General features: G+C 50.3%; 1 protein-coding gene across 18 annotated transcripts in view; it reads right to left on the bottom strand.

Moving 5' to 3' along the window:
* LOC111843415 (membrane-associated guanylate kinase, WW and PDZ domain-containing protein 2-like) overlaps window positions 1-23,098 on the bottom strand; it is a 140,027-nt gene that overhangs the window by 36,900 nt on the left and 80,029 nt on the right. For 9 of the 18 annotated variants that reach the window (XM_072710173.1, XM_072710172.1, XM_072710171.1 and 6 more), the window contains exons 4-12: window positions 21,016-21,231; window positions 18,939-19,149; window positions 17,313-17,392; window positions 10,556-10,591; window positions 8,078-8,135; window positions 7,201-7,322; window positions 6,529-6,663; window positions 5,313-5,495; window positions 1,205-1,846 (exon numbers count right to left, since the gene is read on the bottom strand). In XM_072710173.1, coding sequence (XP_072566274.1) covers window positions 1,205-1,846; window positions 5,313-5,495; window positions 6,529-6,663; window positions 7,201-7,322; window positions 8,078-8,135; window positions 10,556-10,591; window positions 17,313-17,392; window positions 18,939-19,149; window positions 21,016-21,231 — 1,683 coding nt within the window. The remainder of the gene's footprint in view (window positions 1-1,204; window positions 1,847-5,312; window positions 5,496-6,528; window positions 6,664-7,200; window positions 7,323-8,077; window positions 8,136-10,555; window positions 10,592-17,312; window positions 17,393-18,938; window positions 19,150-21,015; window positions 21,232-23,098) is intronic. The other 9 variants (XM_072710174.1, XM_072710175.1, XM_072710165.1 and 6 more) reach the window with 3 other exon arrangements.

Genomic DNA, 23,098 nt, shown 5'->3' with positions numbered 1-23,098 from the left:
CTCAAGCAGATGTAGTCAGATTGGCTTGGTGGCGGCAAGCGAACAGCTCTGCGTTCCAGCGTTCTGTCAGACTACGCCTCCCAGCAATGTTTAATAGAATCTAAAGCCTGTATCCTGCACTTGATGCCAGTAAAGCACAGCACAAACAGAACTGCATCTCAGCCCCAGGGGTAGCAAGCAGGGCAGAGCTCTCACAGAATGCAGATGTTGATAAGTGCAGATCTGCTGCTTAATGAGGTGTCATTGGAGATTGTCAGTGCCCCTTATTGCTGTACTTTGGCCATATCATTCAATAAATGTCCATAGAAATGAAAGAGCAGTCCTCACAAAGATATGATTACAGGTCTGTGCGTGTGTGTGTGTGTGCGCACGTGTATCCATCATCTGAATTTCTTCCCAGGAAACTCTCACTGACATGTTGACATAAAGCCATTAAATTTTCACACCAGAAAGTCTCAATAATGTAGATAGTCTCTGCCTAATTACATTAATAATCCAACCATTATTCTCCACATGACTGATGCCTTTTTAATTCAGTGTGTGAAAGAAACACGAATGGGGGATTAAGTTGTAAAAATATATCACTATTATCAATGGGACAGGAGGGTAAGTTTCTGCCACGAGCTGCACGAGCCGGAAATACAACAGGCAGGGTTACATACAGCCACCTTGCGACCCACTCTGCGTGGTCTGCACCTTACAACCCATGTGCTGAAGCTGCAGGCCCGGATATTTAAACAAAAATGGTGGGGTCACCGCTGGTGTCCAGACCACTCTGCGCAATGAGTATGTTCTGAGAAATTGTGTACAGAGGTCAATACACAATTGTAGCATATAATCTAACTGTCTGCACGTATAAACGCGCGCATGTGGACAGTTAGATCATAAAAATATAAATGTCTATAGAGCAGTGTTTCCCAATCCAGTCCTCGGGGACCCGCAGACAGTCCGTGTTTTTGCTCCCTCTTAGCTCTGGGAGGGAGCAAAAACATGGACTGTCTGTGGGTCCCTGAGGACCGGGTTGAGAAGCACTGCTATAGAGTGAGAGCAGCACAGGAGAAACCATCTCAGCCAAAGGAGCAGACACACCTACACTGTATGCTGGGTTCCAGGTTTCACTCCCAAAGACAAGGACACACCCACATGTCCAGACGGAGTGGACTCACCCAGCCTGGGGAGACACACAGCATAGCGCACCCCTTACCTGTCCCGCCCCTCTGCACCGTGAGCGTGGCCTCGGCGCCCACCGGGCACTCCTTCAGCAGCTCCACCACCTGGGCATGGCTGAGGGCCTGTGCGGGCTGCTGGTTGATCTCCACGATGAGGTCACCCTCCTGCAGGCCCGGGCAGCCCTGTGGCTCCAGCACCTGCTTGACGCGCTGACCGGCGCCGCTGTCGGCGATGGTGAACCCGAAGCCGTCGGCCCCCTTCACCATGGTGATGGTCAGCAGCTCGGCCGGTGTCGCCCCAGAAGATGCCATGGAGACATTGTCCTCGTGTGGCGTGCTGTCCAGGTGGGTGTCGCCGGGGTGGGCCTGCAGGGGGGGCTGCTGCTGGGCAGGGGGCAGCAGCTCGCCGTGTTCCTGCACGAACCGCGCTGTCCGCGAGATGTACTCCATGTAGCTGTCATAGTTGTTCCTTCCGTTGACCACCAGGGGACGCTCCATCAGCCCCATGGGGGAGATCATGCTGCTGGCCGGGTCCTCCGGGTCGTAGGGCAGAGGATAGCCACGGCACAGCACTAGGCTTACACTCTGGCCAATCGGTACAGACTGGAAGAGCTTGACCACATCGGCATGGGTGGTGCCCAGGACACAGACATTGTTGATGTAAACGATGACATCACCTGGAGAGACAGGAATCACGTCACGTCCTCAAAGAAAGGAGCTGAAGATCATCCATATGGATCTCAGTGCCTTCCAATAAAACACTGATATAACTACGTAGCCTAACATACAAATCCCAAAGTTACTGTTACACAGAGACACGGTCCATTTCTTTCCAAGAATACAGACACTCCCCACCTAACGAGCCACCTGTTTAAGGACCACCCAGACTCACAACCAGCTCTCTGACCAGTCGGTATTGTACGCTGTCATTTCTATTCTGATTGTTCTGGTCTCTGATTTATTTGGGTCGGTGAAAGAAGGCTGTATATTGTTTGCAGTAATTGACCTTTATTTTGATATGCCATATCAGTTTACACTGATCTTGTGATTGACTTTTATTGTGATCCATTGCCTTTAGTTTGATGCATGTGCCTTATATTGTGGGATAGGGAACCTCCGGTAGCATGTAAAGCACGGATGTGCGCAAGGTTCAAGTTTTCCCGCCTGACTTCTCTTATGTCTTCAAAAGCAATGGCTGTAAGTTTCATTTACTTGTTTCACATCTTGTGAATTATGTATTTTCTATGGACTGTTTTTGTTCGGTATTGTGCAAAAGGACACGAATTTGCAATAGATGCCTATATATGTTAGTGTATCATTTATTTGTGATTCGGCTGAAGATTAACGTTAGCGCTAACCGGCCAGATTGTTATGACTTTGCTATACCAGATAAGAGATCTAAGTCTTTTCTGTGTTTTGTTCATTACAGTCTCACTCATAGATTTTCACCTGTCACATACGGAGAAAACACGTAGCGGGAACAGTACCCTGTTTATTACAGTATAGAGTACACTACTGTATTAACATTTATAAATATACTATGTACCAGCAAAATGGTGCAAGATTGACATTGAAACCTTATCTAAAGATGGCTGACACAAACCCACTACCAGTACAGTATGCCTGAAGTATCAGTAATATCTGCGCTTATCGACCAATCCGCTTAACGACTTAGTCGTAGGAAAGGAACTCGGTCGTTAAGTGAGGGGACTCTGTACCGTATAGAGCATCTCCTCTGGCTGTCAGACAGACTGTGAACACGGTGCTTATTATGGGACCAGGCAGAGCGTGTGCACAGCCAGGCCTTATTTGTGTAAGACGCCCCCCCACACGACATTTCCCCACCCTTATGATGCTCACCCTTCTGCCCTGAGAGACTGGCCTGCTGCTCTCTTATTGGTGGAGAGGTGGGTAAGATGACTGGCAGGAGGACATATTCACTAATGATGTCAGGTCTGGATAGCGAATGAGCCCCGACCTTACAGTCGACAGCCCAGCCCACGTGTCCCAAAGCCAGAAAGCCAGCAGACATGGAGCGACCTCGTGGCGTCCTCAAAATTCACAACGTCCACCTTTACCAAGCCCCCCGATGGTCCACCCTCATAGACGCACAAGCATAAAGGCAAGCGTGACTCAACTGTGTAAAGGCATGCACACGTTGCCTCACAAACAAACACACACACACACGGAATGAAAAATGGAATGAAAAAGTATCACTGACTTTCACATGGTCATTGAATTCTGAATCACTGGAATTAAATTTTTAAGACGTGTGACCCTGACGCCCTGAGAAGAAAGAGCAGGTGTGGAAATGAGAACGCGGTCACGGAGCAACTGCTCAGACCTCACCGTCACCAGCATCTCGTGTCGCTTCCGCAGCATACTGTTAGCATAACACGTGGAAGCAAAATCATCGCAGCTAACCATTTACCACTATGTTTATAAATATGCATTAGACCAGAAGACAAGCGTTCCAAAATGAAGGAGCTCTTCAATCCAGCGAAGTCTGCGAATGTAGCACAGAGGTACGGTTTGGAGCCTAGAGGATGGCCCGCTGACAGGCAGCCCCCTCCTCCCCGCCTCAATCGACGGTGCTGGATCCTCGGGGCGATTCGGCAGCGGGGCCAGCAGCAGCCAAATTAACAGCCGGAAGCCCTTCATCTCCAGCATGCGATAGGAGGCCAAACTAGGGCAGGCGCTGTGTGAGCACAGGCCATGCGCCCGCCTGGCCGGCGAAGTCACGTGGGCACCTCCCACGACAGCTTCGCTAGGTAGATAATCTCACCCCGCTCCACAGACTCACTCTCAGCATCAGGCCTAACGTGCCTGCAGACTGGGATCATCATTGATCCATCAACCTGCAGCGCATCCCAGGGGTCTGCTTAAACAGAGCAGCGTGACCTGGGGGGGAATGGGGGACCGTAGAGAGATGATGGGGAGGCCTGCGTGTCTGTGCAGTCGTGATGCAGAGCCTGACTGCAAGGATTGCGCAGTTTAACACGTCACGCTGTACTTCAAGAAAACAAGCCCTGATGCACCCTAGGAAGTCTGAAATTAAGTGTTCTTTCATGAGAAAAACCTTTCCAAAGTAAAGAATAATGCATGCAGCTAGTATCACAGCCTACGAGCTCTACTTGACATTTAATAATAATATGCTGTCGATCGTCACCAGTCCCAACTCAGGTTGTGCAATCACTTCGCCCAGGCTCATGCGTTGTTCAGATGGTAATGTCACTGGTCCTTTTTACTAAATGGGCTTATCAATTATCCAGACATGAGGCTGATTTTTGGTTCTCTAGAACAGGTTTCCCAGCGCACCCTGCCGCTGAACCTATCAGCACCCTCTCCTGGCCCCATGGAGCACGCCGACACCCTGCTTTGGTCCACAAAGGAGCCAGTCAGTTGTCACCATGTTTGCTAGCTTCTGTCACTTCCAGATGGGGCTCCTAATCAACCCCTGGATTAATTAGCTACTAAATTGGCTGAACCTCCCTGCGCTGCCATTTGGTTTCTGGCAATGGGAAGCATTTCAAGAGGCAGGATGCTGAGGTAAGAGATTTGCTGTTTGAAATCTCCAAAGAAGCTCGCTGACATCTATGAAAAGATGGTCCTAAATATGTCAGGTGTTCAATTATATTTCTAAACTCCCCCAGCAAGACGGGGGAGGAGGTCTCATTCCACACAGCCTTAAGGTACAGGCTGGTCGATCAAGTGAAGAGTGAGTTATTAAAAGAAGGCTAGCGGTACCTCCCCTCATCGTGCCATGAAGGTGAATGTAGCGTGGGCTGTGAGGAAGAGGGCACATGTCCATCTAATATCTGTCATTCTATCACAAAGGTGCCTGTGTCCATCTACTAGGGATGTACCTGTGTTCATCTACTATTGTTACCTATGTGTTTCCCAATCCAGGCCTAGGGGAACCATAGACAGTCCACATTTTTTCTCCCTCCCAGCTCCTGTAGGACTGTCTGGCAGGGAGTTCGGAGGGAGCAAAAACATGGACCGGCTGTGGCTCCCCGAGGACCGGATTGGCAATCACTGTACAACACCTGTATCCATCTACCATAATTACCTGCGCCCATTTAACCTCCAGTTCCTTGTCACTAAAGCAGATGCAGCTGTGCCCGTGTAACCCAGAGGTACCTGTGTCCATCTTGCCGTCCTGGGCGGCGGGTCCATCCGGGATGACACTCTTCACCTGCAGGAACTCGTCGGGCTCGTCCCCCCCGATGATGGTGAAGCCGAAGCCCATGTTGCTCTTCTGCAGGGTGGTGGACAGGAAGGTGCCCTTCAGCTGGGCGGGGTCTCGTGTGAACAGGGGCTTCTCTGTGAGGAGTGGGCACACACAAGGCGGTCAGTGACCGGACGACGGAGGGCAGGGGGCACCTTGCGAATCTAGGGGGTTAGCGACTAAAAACTGAAAAAAAGTCTGGCAGGTGGCTGTTAATACAGATCTAAGATGACATAGGCACCGATACAGAGGCGTCAGACACAGGACGGCGGCTTTGGCGGGGAAGGCGGGGCTTGGGCTACAGGGTTTTTGCTCCAGTCAGAGGTTCACCCCTAACATTTCTCTTAAAACATTTGTAAATATGCAGCCGCTATTCCTGCCACGGCTGATTAATCCAGGAACACTCCAGGCTGGAGCAAAAAATAAATAAAACAAATACAAAACAGATAATCAGAACAAAAACAATAGGGACCCAGCACCCCTGGTGCTTCGACCCCTAATGAATAAATTAATCCACATACACTGCAGCAGACTGGCATTGGAGTTCATTTGGGGGGGAGGGTCAAAGCAGGTGTGATATCTAACATTCTGTAGCTGTGTTTCTTGCTGGGGAGACAAGTCAGCCTCCACTCAGGGCAGTTATCATTCCAAATGAACTCATTTACTCTACGAGGGCGAAATGCTCACCATGTGTCAGACAAAGAGATTGAAATTTATCGGTTTCGGACTGACCCCTTGACTGAACGGATCTCATCGCAGGATCGCTGCCGATCTCTGTCCCTGTCTGCCTCAGCTCTTTGGTTATCAATTCAGAGATTTTTTTGTCACGATTTGCTCTCGTGTTTTTTTTTTTTGTTTTTTTTTGAGCTGCGCAGCGTCGAAGACGGTCAGATATCTCTGAGGCGCACTAGCAACAGAAACAAGTTCTGCTTAAAAAAAAAGTAAGCATGCGTAACTGAAACAGCAGGCAAAAAAAAGCCTCCGGTGCCCTACTTACAGAGGGAATGACAGCAGAAAAAAGGACAACATACAGGCTGAGAGTGGAGTAAAGGCATATCAAAGCAGCTGATGCTCCAAGCACTTATCCCTCCACTCCACCAGGGGGCATTTGTCTAGGGATGGACGTACCATGAAAGCTGAATGCTCTTGCCCTGCTGTCAGGAAACTCGGACAGGTCGGTGAGGCTGTGGGAACGCTCGGGGGCGGGGCCCAAGTGAGCCAGTTTGGGCCTAGGTAACGTTGCTGAGGAGGGACCCTCCTCGACTGTCACAAAGGAGAGAAACCCTCACTCATTGGCTCGCAGAAAATTTGCAGAGGAGAAAGATTTCCGCTCATTGGTTGCTGGCAGCTTCATAAAGCAGAGAGGCACTCAAAGTGCAAAGTCAATTCTGGTGAGAGGGCATGGGGACACAAGGGGAAAGGATAAACACTCACTCCAGGGTCATGTGTCAAACCTGTCCCCCAGCGTCCTGCTCCCCTTAGCCATGGAAACCTCTGCTTAGCAAGCCATGCAGGGTTCAAGGAATGAGCAAGGGGAGCAGGTAGAGGAGGAGAGGTTCAGCGGGCAACCACAGTCTCCCCTCTTCAACCTGGGGCTCTAAGGTGAAGACAAACCCTGGCTCCTCTGCTCTCTTACCCGTGGATCAGGCAAACAGACAAACTGGTCTGGGCTCATAACGATCCAAAAGATCTTTGCATGCGGAAGTCATTTCGTGCACGGCCATTTTCACCCAGCGAAGATGTGTTTGTGTGTTTGCGGCGGGGGGGGGGGCAGCCCAGGGGGCGGGGGCAGGGAGGTACCTCTGTAGACGGACGAGAGGGGCAGCGAGGACAGGCCTTGGCTTTGCATTTGCTGCTGCTGCTGGAGCCGCTGCTTGGCCTCCAGAACCGGGTTCTCAAATTGCGTCCGTCGGTTTATGTGGCTGTAAGCGAAGGAAAAGGCGAGTCGAGGAGATGGGGACAGCCGACCCTCTTCTGCTCAGGCTGATACAGGTGATACCATGCAGCGCTGAACTAGGCTTCAGCCACTGATCATTGAGAAGCTCAATTAAATGGCTCCATTCTTCAGAAACCCTCAAGTCAGGTAATCAGGGCTGTAATTAACTGTGTGCCAACTTGGAGAGATGGGAAAATAAAATGATCCTTGGATTTCTGCTCAATTTTCAGCGGCCGATGACGGTTTATTGGGGTGAAATAGAAGGTCAACCAGTGCATATGCTTTTAATGTGAAAATAATTTCAGAACCGCTGTGTTACTACGCCTCTTTAGAGTATCTCCACACACCCAGCTCCTGAAAGACTGATGAGACTGGTTTTGGGGGGTCAGAGGCAGCAGTGCAGGTCTAGCACCCCTTGTGGCTTGAAAATGCCACTGCACACAGAATGAGCCAAAGTCACATCTCAGGTTGGGAGCACTTCCTCCTTAAGAACAAACAAGTCACAGAGCATCATTAGAGAAGAAAGACGACCAGATGCAAATACAATCTCATAGCTGACATTCGCTTAACAAGAGCAACAGCTTTGCCTTCAGACCCAAAATAAATATATTAAAAAAAAAAAAAGATACAGCTGTTTCTTGGGTAGATGAAGCACGCAGCAGAAGAAAGACCATGATTAATTCTCGACAGAGCAGTATGCCGGGAGAGAACCAGCAATTCATAAAAGAATAAAAAACTTACTCAACATAGTAACTGCCATACATTGGGTCATCGATTTTCTCCCAGCCGTACGGAAGTTCTGAAAAACAATTACAAAAGTAAATCTGTTATTCAACTGTCCTGAGAGACACAGTGAGAGAAGAATCAATTCTCAGAAGAATGACTCTGTAATGCGAACCAGTTTAATTACTGCTATTTTATGGTAATATTAACTGCACGAAATGTATCAATGACTGACAACGAAACAGATCCATAGCAGCACTTTAAATCATTGCTCCCTGTGACTGTGGAGCGCCCAATGTTACGGCCGTTCTGTAACGAGGCTGAGCTGCTGCAGGTGGACCTGATATTCCTGCTCGGTCCACGTCAAGAGGACACAATGGCCATGCAGAGCCAGTCCACATACCCAGAATGCCTTGCAAAATGACGCCGATACTCCCGATGCACTGCAGCCAGGACACCAGAGGTGTTTCTCAATATGCCTGCTTCACCATACTTTTGTTCTCACGTACCCGTTTTATGGCATCTTCCACGGCTAAAGACCAGTTCCAATACTAAGAACACAAGTACAGGGGACGGTAAACATCCCCGAATGTTGGTCTTGCTCCGCCCCAAATATCAAGGATACATTGGTTGTATCCTCGCCAAACGAGACCAATCCCATGATTCAGTGCTTCCTAAGTTTGTTCTGGGAGGCAAGTTACCAGACCACGCTTGCCAAGACCATGCCAAGAATGTTTCACATTCTGATTGGATGAAGATGACAGCTGGAGGGATGTACTTGGGCCCATGAGGGATTCCGCCTTATTCCACACTCCACGTCTGTCTGCGCTGAACAGTAATTCAGTTTCACTCATTTTCAGCTGGAAATCAGAAGTTTCTCATAGGGTATCTACATGCGTTATTTCCACATACGGGTTCAGAAGCATAACTGAATTGATGGGAATGTTTTGCTTTTTTCAAGAGGGTGCCATGCAAGCTCGGTCACCTCAAATGGCCTTTTCGGAGTCAGGGTGATTACGGATGGCAGGGCACAAAAACAACACGCTTTCTGGAGTTAAGGGCAGTACTGAAAAGTGCTAGTGCTTCACGTGTTCCAGTAGAAAGCTGCGGCGAGCAGCAGATGGAGTGAGGGTGCTTATCAGACCCTGCTACAGTCTGCAGAAGCACCTCTGGCAAGCTAATTTTACTGGGCCCTGTGATGCGTGTGACCAGACGCTGAGCAGGATTCTCCGGTGCCTGTCATGCCCTCCAGCCGGCACTGTGGTGCTGTCGGAATTCCCCATTAGCTGAAGTGGGTCCAGCCTGAGGCGCAACGGGTAACAGTGATATGTGGTTAATTAGTTCAGCAGAACGTTGAATGAAGATGAGAATGACATCACACCTCAACATGACACTCTGACCGGGTGAGGTACGGGGGTGATGTGTGAGCTTGCTCTCTCTCTCTCTCTCTCTCTCTCGTGTCGGCAAAGCAAGACAAGACGCCACGTCAGCTGTGTTCCCAGAATCCCACAGGGCTACTTTGTAAGTTGTCTAAAGAGTTCCAGCGGGAGGTGGGTGAGGGGCATACTTCCCTTCGCTCCCATTTCATTGGTGCACATACTGTCCACACGGCGTCACTCGCAGGGGTTCCGCCATCTTGTAATTCGCTCCTTTCCTTAATGACATCCACGGCGTACTCGAGCACTGCTTTGTGTGACGTTCCGCGCTGGACTAGTAAGTAGGTCGTGGCAGGTCGGAAGTCAGTCGTCTTTCATCCCTCCCCAAAGAGTCCTGTTGACTCTGCTTGGCATGTGACAACGACACAACTTTTCTACTGTCGCTGTGACGCCAGGATCAAACCATGAGACTATTGGTAGTGGGGGTGGGGGACTGGCTTTTGAGCCACCTTATATCCTCGCATTTACATGCAGGCCCACTAATGCTAGTCCCGTTCTGGTTGCAAGACAGCTTCCATGACTATCACTCAGAGAGAAAATATCCCCTCACACCCAGCCTGGACTGTAGCTACCAATCCACTTGCACCCAGATATCCACCCCCACCCCAATGGCCGCGCCCCAATCCGCTCAGGAGAGCGAGGGCATGAGTTTCAAACTCATTTGCTCTTTCAAATCAAAGGACGCCGTCATTTGCTGAAATCAGAAAAAGAGGCCAAAACTTATTTTCGTACCGAAGGAGGGAATTTCCACGCCGCGACTCAGTGACATCAGACTCCCGCCTCGTGTCAGAAAACAAACCCCCCAGCGAAAGTAAGCGGTCCCGCTCGGGTTTCTCATCCAGCCCCAGTGGAGATGTTTCCTGCACTTGGCACCGCAGCGCAGCAGTGACCCTCTGCTCAGCCACACTCATCAGTGTGCGGAGATGGGAGGGGTCGTGGTGGCTGCAGCCCCCATGATGCCGCGCTCCATGACGCTCAGCCCTGCTGACTTGCCTGCCGGATGGTCATGCAGTCCCCAAGTGTCCCAAGCGGAAGAGCCACCGTCCTTTGAGCTGCTCACCTTGCCACTTGCCACAGAATGTCACCATGGAATCCGCTGGGAAGGCAAACAATATATCCCTGGAGAAGCCTGTCCATCACTAACAGCAGATACAGATGCATACTCATACACACACATACACACACTCACTAACATATATGCACTCACACATTCACTGTCACAGTCTCACACACACACACACACACACAGTAGGAACTGCCCAGAACATCTGACTCCCCCCCCCCGCGACACTGCGAGTCTGCCTCGCTCTCCCCCCCCCCCAAGCCGCAGGTGATCAAAGCCTGTTCATCATGTAAACGGTCCTCCACAGTGTCCCAGGACTACAGTGACAGACTCAGGTATCCCATAAATACCACTGGTTCTCCAACCTCCACATCCTGAATGCCAGCCAGCTGAGGACAGTGACCCCACTCTCTCTGACTCGTCACGGTACCGATACACCTGCACTAATTACTCACCTTCTGTGTTGACAAGCAAATTTTTACCTCATTTGTACCAGCGGCGCTAAAAATACATTTATTTATTTAATTCTCTGGGAGAGATTATTGTGCTGGGGTTTATTTTCATGGTGCGGCATCACGAGACCCCCCCACCCCCACATGAGCAGACACATGCACGATAAGCCAAAGACGCGGCCCTCTTTCTAGCTGCATCCTTGTCAAACAACTCAGAAGCGGCCCAGGTCTCACAGAAATTCCTCTGGGAGTCTCCAAGGACCCAAATGTGCTTCCCCAGTACACCCCAAGTCTTTCAGCTGACCCAAGGATATTGCCAAACACTCATTCTTCTATAACCAATTCCACACCCTCCCCCCCATTGCATGGTCCCAAATCCGTAAGAGTTGCAGCCTTAGAGCAGTATTTCCCAATCTGGTCCTCAGGGACTCACAGTCGGTCCATGTTTTTGCTCCCTCCCAGACAGTCCACATTTTTGCTCCTTCCCAGACAGTCCACGTTTTTGCTCCCTCCCAGACAGTCCACATTTTTGCTCCCTCCCAGACAGTCCACATTTTTGCTCCTTCCCAGACAGTCCACATTTTTGCTCCTTCCCAGACAGTCCACATTTTTGCTCCTTCCCAGACAGTCCACATTTTTGCTCCTTCCCAGACAGTCCACATTTTTGCTAACTCCCAGCTCCCTGCAAAAATGTGTCTGAGAGTCCCCGGGGACCGGATTGGGAAACTCTTCCTCAGAGCATATTACACTCCTGCATGTCTCAGCTCCAAACAGACCATCACATCAAGTTAAAGTCCTTGGTGCTGACTTTCAGAGCCATTAATGGACAGGCACCAGCTCCACCGAGATGGCCCTCCACAGCTACAACCAATCTCATCCTCTTCAGTCAGCAAACGAACACCACTAATAGATCCCTCCCGTGTTAGTAGTCTCACTCAGGATGTTTTTCATGGTTCCCTGATGGTGGAATGAGCTGTTAAATCACACAGGCCCATTTGTTCCAGGTACACCTCTACTAGCCTACAAAAGTCTATGTTCCCTGAATGCTCTTAGTGTTGCACTTTGTCTATGTGAATAGTTACCTTATTAGGTTTTTGCTATGTTTGATTGATGTTGTATAGCTCTTGCTCCAATACTACTTACACTTGTACTTGAGCATTCATTGGAAGCTCAGCTAAGCTGAATTTATGTCTAGTTGAATCCTTAACAGCTGTATTTTTGAGATGTACCACAATCTGCTGCACTTGAACTTCACTCTGGACAAAAGCATCTGCTAAAGAAATAAATGTAAGTGTAAATAAATGTAGAGCAGTAATCTGGCGTGGTCCGTGGCATCAGTGTAGAGTCCCCATGTCAGCCACGTCACACCTCAGTGCCAGCAGGGGGCCTCAGTGAGCATTCATGCACTGTCAATCTGCTGCATTATTCAATCCATCCAATGAACCCATACGACATGTGTATCCATGTGCTCTACTTGCAGGTCTTCGTTTTCAGAGTAAAAGTAAATCTCAAAGTGGACCTTTTCAAACACAAACTGTGCTCTGAGCTTCATTAATATTTCATACATTTTTCTAATTTTATCAAATAAAAACAGCTCAAGCTGCAATGATGTTGGGGCCAAACCAGGCAAATGGATTTCTGGGGTCTGTCTTTTTTACATAAATCTTTCTTCACAGATGCATATGTCAGTAAACCATCTTCCCATCTTGTCATTCTGTCCGAAAGCTTCTTGTCCCGATTTAGCGTTTAATAAGAGAAAGTTTTATATCTATCTGAACTTATATCTAAAGCAACGTACAGTAGAGGGAACCATGTGCTCCCAGGGATTTGAACCACAACCTTTGCATTATCAGTGGCATGCAGTGCTTGCTGAGCTACAGAAGCATAGCGTCACTGCAATCCTGGTAGCTGGGGCAGGCTGGCAGGTGATTGGCCTGATTGTGCCTGGTTGTAGGACTGATGGGACTGTAGGTCACCAGGCAGTGGAGAAATCGATTTACCTGCAGCACCTCCCCCCCAGGACTATGACCTGATGCTGATGAAGAAGCCTGCCAAGCTCCCTTCAGCCCCCCCACCACCACCACTCTGACGAATAGAGTCATTTTAATAACATGATCCTGTGAACCATAGCGCCCCGCCGAGCCGACTGAGTTAAGACGGCGTTAACTTTTTCGCCACCTTAAATCCCCACCTTTTTAATGCGGGGCCACCTTAAAACACTAGCCCCGTTCTGGTTGCAAGGGGAGACGGCTTCCATGGCAACCTCAGGAGGAAGCCTTTTTGTCTGCACTGAAGGCTCTTTCACATCCCTATATTTCCGCCTGCTAATTGCACAGAGTTATGTGCTATTATGAAGCCGCAGCACGGCGGAGTATCGGCCCGGTTTATTTGGGCTTAACAATTCGCAGTAGGAGCCTGGCACAAAGGAATCGCCTTCCTGTTCCCATTTTAGTCCAGCCTCGAATGTCCGGGCCAGCAGAAAATATAATCAATTACATTGCTGTTTGTGCTAAAGCGGGGTCATTTTTACCACGGAATATGTAGCCGTGACCTCTAACGGGACCGTCACTAACAGGCACAGACCTGCTGGACCATCCTTCTGGCCCCTCACATGTCAGCTGTCCGTGCCGCACTGAAGTGTTCTTCTGGGCCATGGAGATTGGAAAGGGTCTGTGTTTTGGAGGGGGTGAAAAACAAGGAGCATCATCAATCTTTAACGGCTCCCTGAACGATCCGCGACGTGACTGGAATGCAGAACCCGGGCCTCAGGGCCTCCGAGGTGAGAATCGATGCCTCTGTAAGGCCTGTGGATGCTGACCCTCTGCTGCTGCGCCTCGCCGCGGCCCCTCTGCGACCTGCTTCTCTCCTGTTATCTTGATCCAAGCCCTTATATTGGCATCCCAAATAAAAAAGTCCTGTCTATCCTGATACAGGCTCCTCCCCCTTGTCAAAAACAAACACAAAATTAAAAAGAAAAAATCATGAAGACTGCTTCCAGTTTCTGCATATTTACCTCCAGAGAGCTAAAGAGACTCACAGGTTTGTCGGTTGTCAAAACCACCCTTGTCAATTGGTATGAAGACTGACTCCTCCGTGTCAAAAATGAGAAGTGAAAACTTGATATTACGCAAGGTGGTCTGTTCTGAGAGCCAGGAAGCCGACTGGTTGTCAAAACACACCTGTCAATCACAAAAGGGAAAGAATTACAGAGGGTGCCGTGTTTTCCCTCTTTCCTCAAAAATGCTTCACACATACAACATATATAAACCCCTGGAAAACAGCTAGTGATGTCTTGACCAGAGACCAATTCTAGCAAAGACCAAAAATGAAAGAAGAAAAAAAAAACAAAAAGTGAAGAATCAAGTGTATCTCACAGAATCCCATTATTCAGGAGACCGTGTCAGCATGGAACCTAGGGGGTTAGCGTTTGGAAGACTGGGCCAAACTATTGACAGATAATGTCAACAATTCAGAGCGAGAACAATTGTACCTTCTCTGTACAAACAGGATACATCAAAGCCCAGGTGGACACTGCGGAGGTCACTCTGCACACCCAGCATCCAAGAAAATGTTATGGCACCGGTACTCCTGCCATCTACTGGCCTAGAGTCCCTTTAGGTGGGATGTGTGTTCAGATCCAAACTGGATCTCTTAGCCAAGGGCTTATGGATACAACAACATAAACAGTATCTCTGTGTTTATTAAAGGCGTCGATTTACCCTCCATACTGAGCAAGATTTAAGATAATAATCGATGCTGCTCTCACTACGTCAGTGTCAAGCACAGTATGCCAACTTTGGAGGTAAGAGGGCTAAAAGTAAAATAAATTAAAAATACAAACAGAAATAAGTTGAATGGAAATTGCTGTTTGAGGGCAAAGATGTGAATGAATAACTCAAATCTGACAATTAACGAAGAGGGTTATGGTTTTGCTGCAATGGGACGAGGGAGTGGACATAGAAGGTGGTGAGACACAGAGGGGTGAGGAGGTCCCCCATGAAGATACCCAGCTGGTAAGCATGCAGTAACGCTTCCAAAATGTGGAAGACGGGATTGAAGCCGCCTCACTTCGACTGCAAGCCATTCTCGTTACTTCGTTTGCCTGTCTCAAACGAGTGGAAGCAGCAGGCGAGATTACGCACCGGAGAACTTCACTCTGATGGCAGATTGGTCCCCACGCGCCTTTGAAGAGCGGGAACCTGCTGGCAGACGTGCTGCACGCGAGCACCTGCGCACGCACAGACAGACGCTGTACACGCACGGCTAGGGGGGAGGTCGCTGACAGGGATCACGCAAATAGTAAACAGATATTTCTAGTCACTACGTCCTCCCTGGCTCCCTGCCAGGTTCGAAACTGCTGGGAAACGAGACATGCCATGTTCAGGCAGTCCACGACGAGGAGATGCATGGTGCAGGAGCGGAAGGGCGCATGGCACCAGGGGACACCCATAAAAACCTAAACACAACCGCAGAAGGAGGATGCTTACCTCTGCTGGACCACCCATTAAAAGGGCTGAGAAATGGTATCTAAATCCCTGAGACCAGCGGGCAAAGTAGGAGTCTTTAAAACTTCGGAACCAGAGAGAGCCTAAAAGGGCTCATCAGTGTGGAAGCTGAGCGTTAGGGAAGCGAGGAGACAGTGGAAGAGTTCAAAAGATCGCCCTTTGTTTTTTGACACCTCTGTCGCTGCCTGATCTGTGGCGCCTGTCCGATCTGCGGCCGCATGTGCGCTAGGTTTGACATATGCGGCGCATGCTTCAATGGTTTTCGACGCATCGACGGCGCATTATGTTTTTGTGCCATTAACCTAGGCATTTGTGTTACTTTTTATTTTGAATCACTACAATACATCACCTTAATACAGCATCTCCGTATCAGTTTGGTAAAAAGAGGAGTACTAAATGGACGAGATGGGCCAAGAGGCCCGGGCTGCTATACGAGGCCCAGAAAAGCAGAGCTTTCAAATCCATAGCCACAGCAGGAAATATGGAATATGCTGATCACGTGACACACACTCCAGAGACAGCAATCAGATACAACCCCCCACCCCCCGAAAGGGACACTGGGGAGGCAGCGGGCAAACAGCTGACATACCTACTAATTTCCCTTCACTAGCACATCTGAAGTAGGAAGGACAAGTACATCTAATTTAATCACGCATAGTTGGATACTTTTCTGGATCTGTCGGTCCAGTCTGGAGCATTGAATCAGAGGGCTGTGTGTTAGGGCTGGGTAGGGGTTAAGGTCGTCATGTTGGGGTTAGGGTTTTCCCCATAGACATAAATGGAAAGTCCCCACAAAGATATAATTACAAACCTGTGTGTGTGTGTTTGTCTGCCTAACCGCCCCGCACACCCCCTCTCCCGGGCATATAAAGGTTAATGGTCCAATGAAGCCAGCCAGAGTAATCCTGTAAGAACCAATCAAAGCACAGATCACCTCCAGAGCACAACCAAACCAATAGGAATGGGGAACCTGGCAGGCCCCAGCGTCAGGCGCTATGGAGGCGGCGGGTCCATCAGCCCAGAGGCAGAGCCATGGACTGCATCATGCCACTCGCATGTCAGCCGGGCACCACCGCAGTCATCAGCAGTAATCTGTGAGGGAGCGTGGTCTCTATTCGGAGCTGACCCCTCCCAGCGCCTGAGGAAGCCGGTCGCCCAAGCATCCTCAGCAGTCAGCCTGCAGTCCCCCCCCCCATACCCTAAATGTAGGAACGAAACTGGACCCTGGCATGCTACAGGGAAGCGGCATTGAAATTCACGTCACAACAAAGCACTTAAATCTTCCGAGAGAGATATTGCTTTTCAATTCCTCGGGAGAGTCAGACCGCAGATCGATGGGGCCTAATGGTGACCAATTGAGGAGCTGGGTTTTCGTTTCCCAAGCTCGTGGACGATTCCCCCCCCACCACCAACATACACACACAAAGCAATGGGACTCTCTCCCAGCGTGCAGAGCGCTCAGGGTGGCGGGGACATAAAGACGAGTCTGTTCTAGATGCAGGCCGTCCCGCTAATGATTGGTGGGTCGGTCAGAAAACACTCAGCAAGAGCAGCTCCTTGCGATAGCGGTGCACGAGCCCCGGTTCCTCCGTCTCCCCCTGAACATTCTCCTCCGCCGCTACACCCTAGGTAACCCTTAAACCTTTTCCTAAAACCTTTGGCTCCATATCCCAAACACCAATGACCCTGATCAAGAACAGATCCAAAAATGCAAAAAAACAAAAAGAGAAATACTGTAACAAGACCAAATGGGCAGCAGCATCACAGCAGAGGCACACGGCGGCCGGGCAGACTCACCATCCTCTCTGCATTCCTCCGGTGGCTTAGCCTTCTTGGCGAGTCGTGGATCCAGCCATGATGTGGTCTTGGTGTTGTGGCTACAGCGAGAGAGAGAAAGAGAGAGAGAGGGAGAGAGAAAGAGCCTCAGCGGTATGGAGGAAGCTCTCCAACAGGAAGCACAAAGATGAAAAAAAAGAACAGAACCTTTGCTTTTACCCCGACCGACGGGCGGAAAAAAGGGAAAACGACGCTCCTCAAAATCACCGTCGGCACATTTAATTTGCTTACGGCTCCTAATTATCCCGAGAGAGGCGTGTGAGTGATGGGAACTAACAGCTGTGCACTTGGCCGATCACGTCACGCCCGCGACTCCACGGCACAAACTGGACGGAGATCAGATGAGGGCGGCAGCCAAGAAAACTTCAATGAATCTGTTGAGCTCGTCTAAAGCCACAATGCGCTCCCTTCAAGATGATGACAGGACCGGGGGCAGGAGCACAGGGGAGCGGAGGGCCAGGGGGAGGGGTTGGACCGCGTCCTACAGTAGTCTGGAAAAGAGAGTCTTTCCTCCATCCCACCAGAGGCGTGGTCTAGAGCGGATGGCGCCTCCTGCTGGTTACCAAGCTCTATGACAACGCCGTGATGGGAACCAAACCAAAGTGGGGACAGATCTCGGTTTGAGCATGATCTGATTTCAACCAGGGATTTAAAGGTGTGAAATGGATAAATAGTTGGGAAAACGTACGTGAGCGAAGCGCCTGGCTAATGAGTTTAACGCCACAGAGCTAGCACCTCTGCATCTGTGCGAGAGCATATGCAGAGCAGAGAGCAGTGGGGAGCAGCTGCCCTCTGTGCAGAGAAAGCGAGCAAAAGCAGCACTCAGCTGCATCTTTGAGGGGTACATCTGCACTGCCGCCGTGATCTTCTGTTTTTCGCCATCATAAACATGACAGTGGTATGACATTATTTCAGACAAGCAGCCTCCCAGAACACGGCTTCTCAGCTGACCCCCCCCCCGCCACTTCAGCCACACCCCTCATCGAGCCACATGCATCCCTAGAGGGTATGGTCCTTGGGGCAAGGGGTGTTCGAATGTGGCACATGCCGGATAGCAGCTAGCGCTCTGCACCGCCATATTGAGCCCCACCTGCGAGGGCCCATGTAATCAAGGACCCGTCCGCAGCTGTCTGCTACAAGACCCACTGTGGAGATGAGACGTAGCCACCTTTTAAACAGAAATGCTGCATCCTGCTCAGCTACCCCCTCCCGGCCAACAAACAGAGCACACTGCTGTGCTCACACCATGAACCACTCCTCTTCTGTTCAGTGCAGTCCCTGTGTTTGTCTGTAAACATTCTGCCCGCCATGCTCAAAGCCAGGGATGTATGTGCAGTTCTGTTGGAGCAAACCTCCCTCATACACAAAGAGGCAGGCCTCTCCATTATCTCAGAGAAAGCAATCACACTAACTCAATGAGGCAGGTCAGTCCACTCTCTCTGTGAAGGCAGTCAAACTGACTTAATGGACCTGGCCACTCCATTCTGTGAAGGCAGTCACACTGACTCAATGAAGCAGGCCTCTCCAGGCAATCACACTGACTCAATGGACCAGGCCTCTTCATTCTGTGAAGGCAGTCACACTTACTCAATGAAGTAGACTTCTCCCTTCTCCGTGTAGGCCATCTCCCAGTTGTCAGGCAAGGGCCCCAGCTCATCATTCTCGTCTGGCTTTGGGGGTGACTTGGGGGGCTCTCCCTCCTCCTTGGATACCTCCATGGAGGTGAGTGTAGCAGACTCGTTCTGGGTGGTGCTGTCGCCCGATGCATCCGTGCTCTTGTCCTCATGCTCGCTGGATTCTAAGAGCAAGAACGGCAAAGTCAGACCTGATATCCTTGCTACGTGCCCCTCTCAGTGAAAGGCAGAGGATGAACTGACAAAGTCAAAGAGAGAAGAGAAGGACAAGGCTCTGTGTGTAACTGAGAGCTCAGGGCATCACTGAATTCCATAGCCAGAGGGACAAGTACTGACAAAAGGCAGCGATGAAAATGGACTTGGCATAAACTCTGTATTGAAAGGAGGCTGTTTTGTGTCTCTAATACAACATGCCTGTTATATATATGATTCCATCTATCTATACATCTTTCTGTTCCTGAGTCCTTTTGTTCAAGTGTGCCGGCAATACGAATTCTTTCCTGCCAACAAGGCATCGCTGAATCACAACTAAGAAAGCGTGTGCAAGTGTGTGATTGTGTGAGACAGACAAGCTGGAGAAAGACAGAGCGAGAGAAAGGGGGCCCCGGTGCTCGATAGAGCTCTGATTGCTGACGGCCCCCGGGGAGAGAGAGAGTGGGAGCCAGAGACGACAGCGTGAAGAAGAAATCCATGAAGCTGAGCTATCTGCTGAGATCATAGAGTCAGCGTATCGACCCGGCCCATCACTGGGACTCGGCGCCCAGGAGCTATGGAAAAAAATGAATACGAAGACTCGCTTTCCTTTAGATCTGCTGATCAGAAAACAAAGAAAAGAAAAAAAAATCAGCAGTAATTCGTCAGTTTGCCAGCCCGCACACAAACAAAGTGATTACTTTGTCTCTAATGAAGAGCTACCTCCCTAACCAATGCTTCACTTGCGTTACAACCCCACCCCTCTAGCTAAGTGGACCGGTTCCAAGCTGGCGGCTTGGGATACCAGGACTTTTCCGTTCTGTTTGTAGTCGAGCCTCTGGCTTCTCTGCTTTTCATTTGAAAGTCCACAGGATCTACAAAACAGAGACTGATAACTCAATTACTGTGACGGATCGATACAGGCACATAACTGAATAAGGAGCTTGATTTGCTCTCCTCGTTACTGGATCAGAAAAACGGGTCTTTTGCTAATTTAGAAAAATGCGACGGATAATGGAATAATCCTTCCATACTCCCGGAAATCGATCTGGGCAAAGTGGTCAGCTCCCCATGCTGCCGATGCACATCAGGGCCTTGAAGATGACAGCATTCCCGAATTCACACCCAAACAAATGCTGTACCTGAAGCCACGAGTTGCACGGTGCCGACAGATGAGCAGTGCCCCCTAGTGGTCCTGCACTACAACTCTTCCCTGAGCCTCAGGGATTCTGCTGTGTACTGTTTAATAATTTTGTACTGGATTCATCGCCTGCTTCACTTGTCGTCTCATATTTATTGTATACATTTGGCCAGTTTGACGATAACAGGATTGCAATGGAATTTGGCTACAATTTGAAAAGACGTCACTCGCTTGGCTTGAAATACCATCAACTATCAAATTATACTGCATAATGGGTTGCACTCTTCACCAAATGCATGACGCTTTGATAACAGAATTACCTCTGCCATAGAATTACCTATTCGGCATTATGGTGTGCAGGAAGCAAGTATAAATTTTACCGAACTATATAAACATGACAAAGGAAGCACGCGTGACAATGTCATGCCGTGAGAGGCGATGCTCTGCACCAGAGGCCCTATAATCCGTCGATATGGCCTCTACCAGAAGAATCTGACCGCAAAGGCCACGGGGGTGAAGGCCAGGTGTGGACCTGTTCTGCTCATACAGGCATTACAGTAGGCAGTAGTTTGCTCCTGTTCTTACCCAGGGGTCATTACCATGCTGCAGCACTGGCCCTCTGGCGGTGTCTCCCTGACAGGTGATTAATCCTACACCGCTGCCCCAACTTCAGGCTCACGGCTGGGAGGGCACCCACCTGGGGTGATGTTGACGCCGTTGCCATTGACGATGGGCCTCTCCTCCTCCTCCTCCTCAGGGGGCTCAATTCCGGTCTTCTCCATGTTGGTGACGGACTTGTTGCGCTTCCTCTTGCCCTCTGCGCTGGGTCGGGCGCCAGGCAGGATCTGCTCCGTTACATTTAGCAGCAGAGGGGTGGGTTCCGCCGGGGGCTTGGGGGTGCCGTAGTAGTTATCTGCAAGGGGGACAGGAGGAAGGCGTGCGTTGCTCTTTGTTTTGCGGACCGTCGACCTTCATGGAACAGACCCAAAGCAGCCTGATTAACCCGACAGGTATGCATACGTCCCCCCAAAGCACAATCCAGCCGACCAGTGTTCCGACCGGTCACATGACACTTGAGAAATCTGGCATGTCACTCCCTTCCTGCAGACGGTGAGCTGGCCGGACACAGAGCCCTGCCCTCCTGAGTGTTTCACACTTCACCCACTCACTCCTTCCCCTGGGACCAGGTCCAAATCCTGGGTACCAGGCTCACGCAGAGGCACCTGCGCTGGCTGCGACAGCGTCTCGATGGAGGAGACGTCAGTGCCAAGGCCCCCCGTTAGCGTGATGAGCGCTTTGCCCAATGCATACAGTCGTCAGGTGGCTGCCACGGGACTCACATGAGGGGCAGACCCAGATGGATTGGCTGCGAGCCGAGGCTGAGATCCGCTCGCCAACAGCTTGAGTGGAGGCTCAGCGGCTCCACACCGAGGGACGCGTGTTCCCGTAACACCCACGGGCGACATTCCCGCCCACCTCCGGCCATCCCAGACACAACAGCCTCCGACGGCATTTCTATCTGGAGGGCCGACGCCAGTCTGGGTGAAAGGCTCCGGAATCCCCGTGGGGGCCCCGACCGCCTCCACGCAGCTGCTCGCCGGACGTCTCTGACTCAGACAGCAGGGAGGAGCCCGCGGCGCACCTTCAGCGGAGGTGTTTTACAGGAGGGGGTTCAGTGCAGACAGGAGAGTGATCCTGAGAAAAGGCTTTAAGCTTCACACGAGCCGCAATCATGCAACGGGAAAGACTGCGACTGCAGCAGTCTGAAACCCCACGAGCCGGAATCTCATCTGCTCACTGACAGATATCGGCGTTTATGTGGGGGTGGGGGGACCCTTGCCCTCTTCACCACTATCAATCTGTCATAATTTCTCTCACCCTCTTCCCCTTCGTCTCCCTTAATCTGCATCGCAAATTAACAGGCGAATGATGGAGGAGCAGCGATCCAGAAAGAGGACGGCGCTCCCTGAGAATCCATCCGAAGACACCGAGACAAGGAATGAATCTAGCATGGGCGGTGAGTGGGGGGGGGGGTGGTACTGTAATGTCGGCAGCCAACCGTTAAATTGACCATCTGCAATTTACTTTTCGAAAAGAAAACGACAGAGAAATGCAACACTCGGCCTCACGGGCCGAAAGCGTCATTTGCATCTCCCCTTGTTTGTTTTAACTAAGAGTGAATAACTATCAGAAGCGGAAGCCAGGACTATTAGCTGTAGAGCCATTTGTTTCAGGATGTGTTGGAGTTGGCCATGGGGGAAATGAGATCCCTACACCCACACGGGGCGGGATGCCCACATGCTGTCGAATCACGAGCCCGGCCGAAAAGAAGGGGAACAAAGAATTCAAAGACACAAGGCTTGGAGCTGCCGAGGACAGACAGCACATGGGAGTCTCACTTGCCCTTCGTCTGGAAGCTACATCCCTCCCTTAACTCGTCAAGGCATTAGTCCTCAGCAGGGGGTTAAATGTGACCGAGTGGAGGCTCTCCAGAAGCCACACATTCAAGGGCTTAAATTTATTTTAAGGCTTTTCTTAAGTGTTGAGAGACGAGTAGCAGTGAGGTCATTCCTTAGGTCTGGGTGCCCTACCTAAGGGGAAATGGGTCTCGTTATTGAAATGCTGGTAGTGGAACCTGGCCCTCAATAGTCTTCATTCCTGTGTACCGGTGTACTGACAATGGAGGGGCCAAACAGGAACAGGGACAGGACAGGAGGATTTAATTCACCTGCGACATTCTGCAGTGCTGATACGTCAAACCGCGAAGACAGGAGGAAGTA

The sequence above is a fragment of the Paramormyrops kingsleyae genome, chromosome 3 (genome assembly GCF_048594095.1).
Source record: "Paramormyrops kingsleyae isolate MSU_618 chromosome 3, PKINGS_0.4, whole genome shotgun sequence".
NCBI classification, from domain to species: Eukaryota; Metazoa; Chordata; class Actinopteri; order Osteoglossiformes; family Mormyridae; genus Paramormyrops; species Paramormyrops kingsleyae.
Note: the sequence above shows the minus strand (reverse complement) of the source record. Positions and strands in the feature narration are given on the sequence as shown.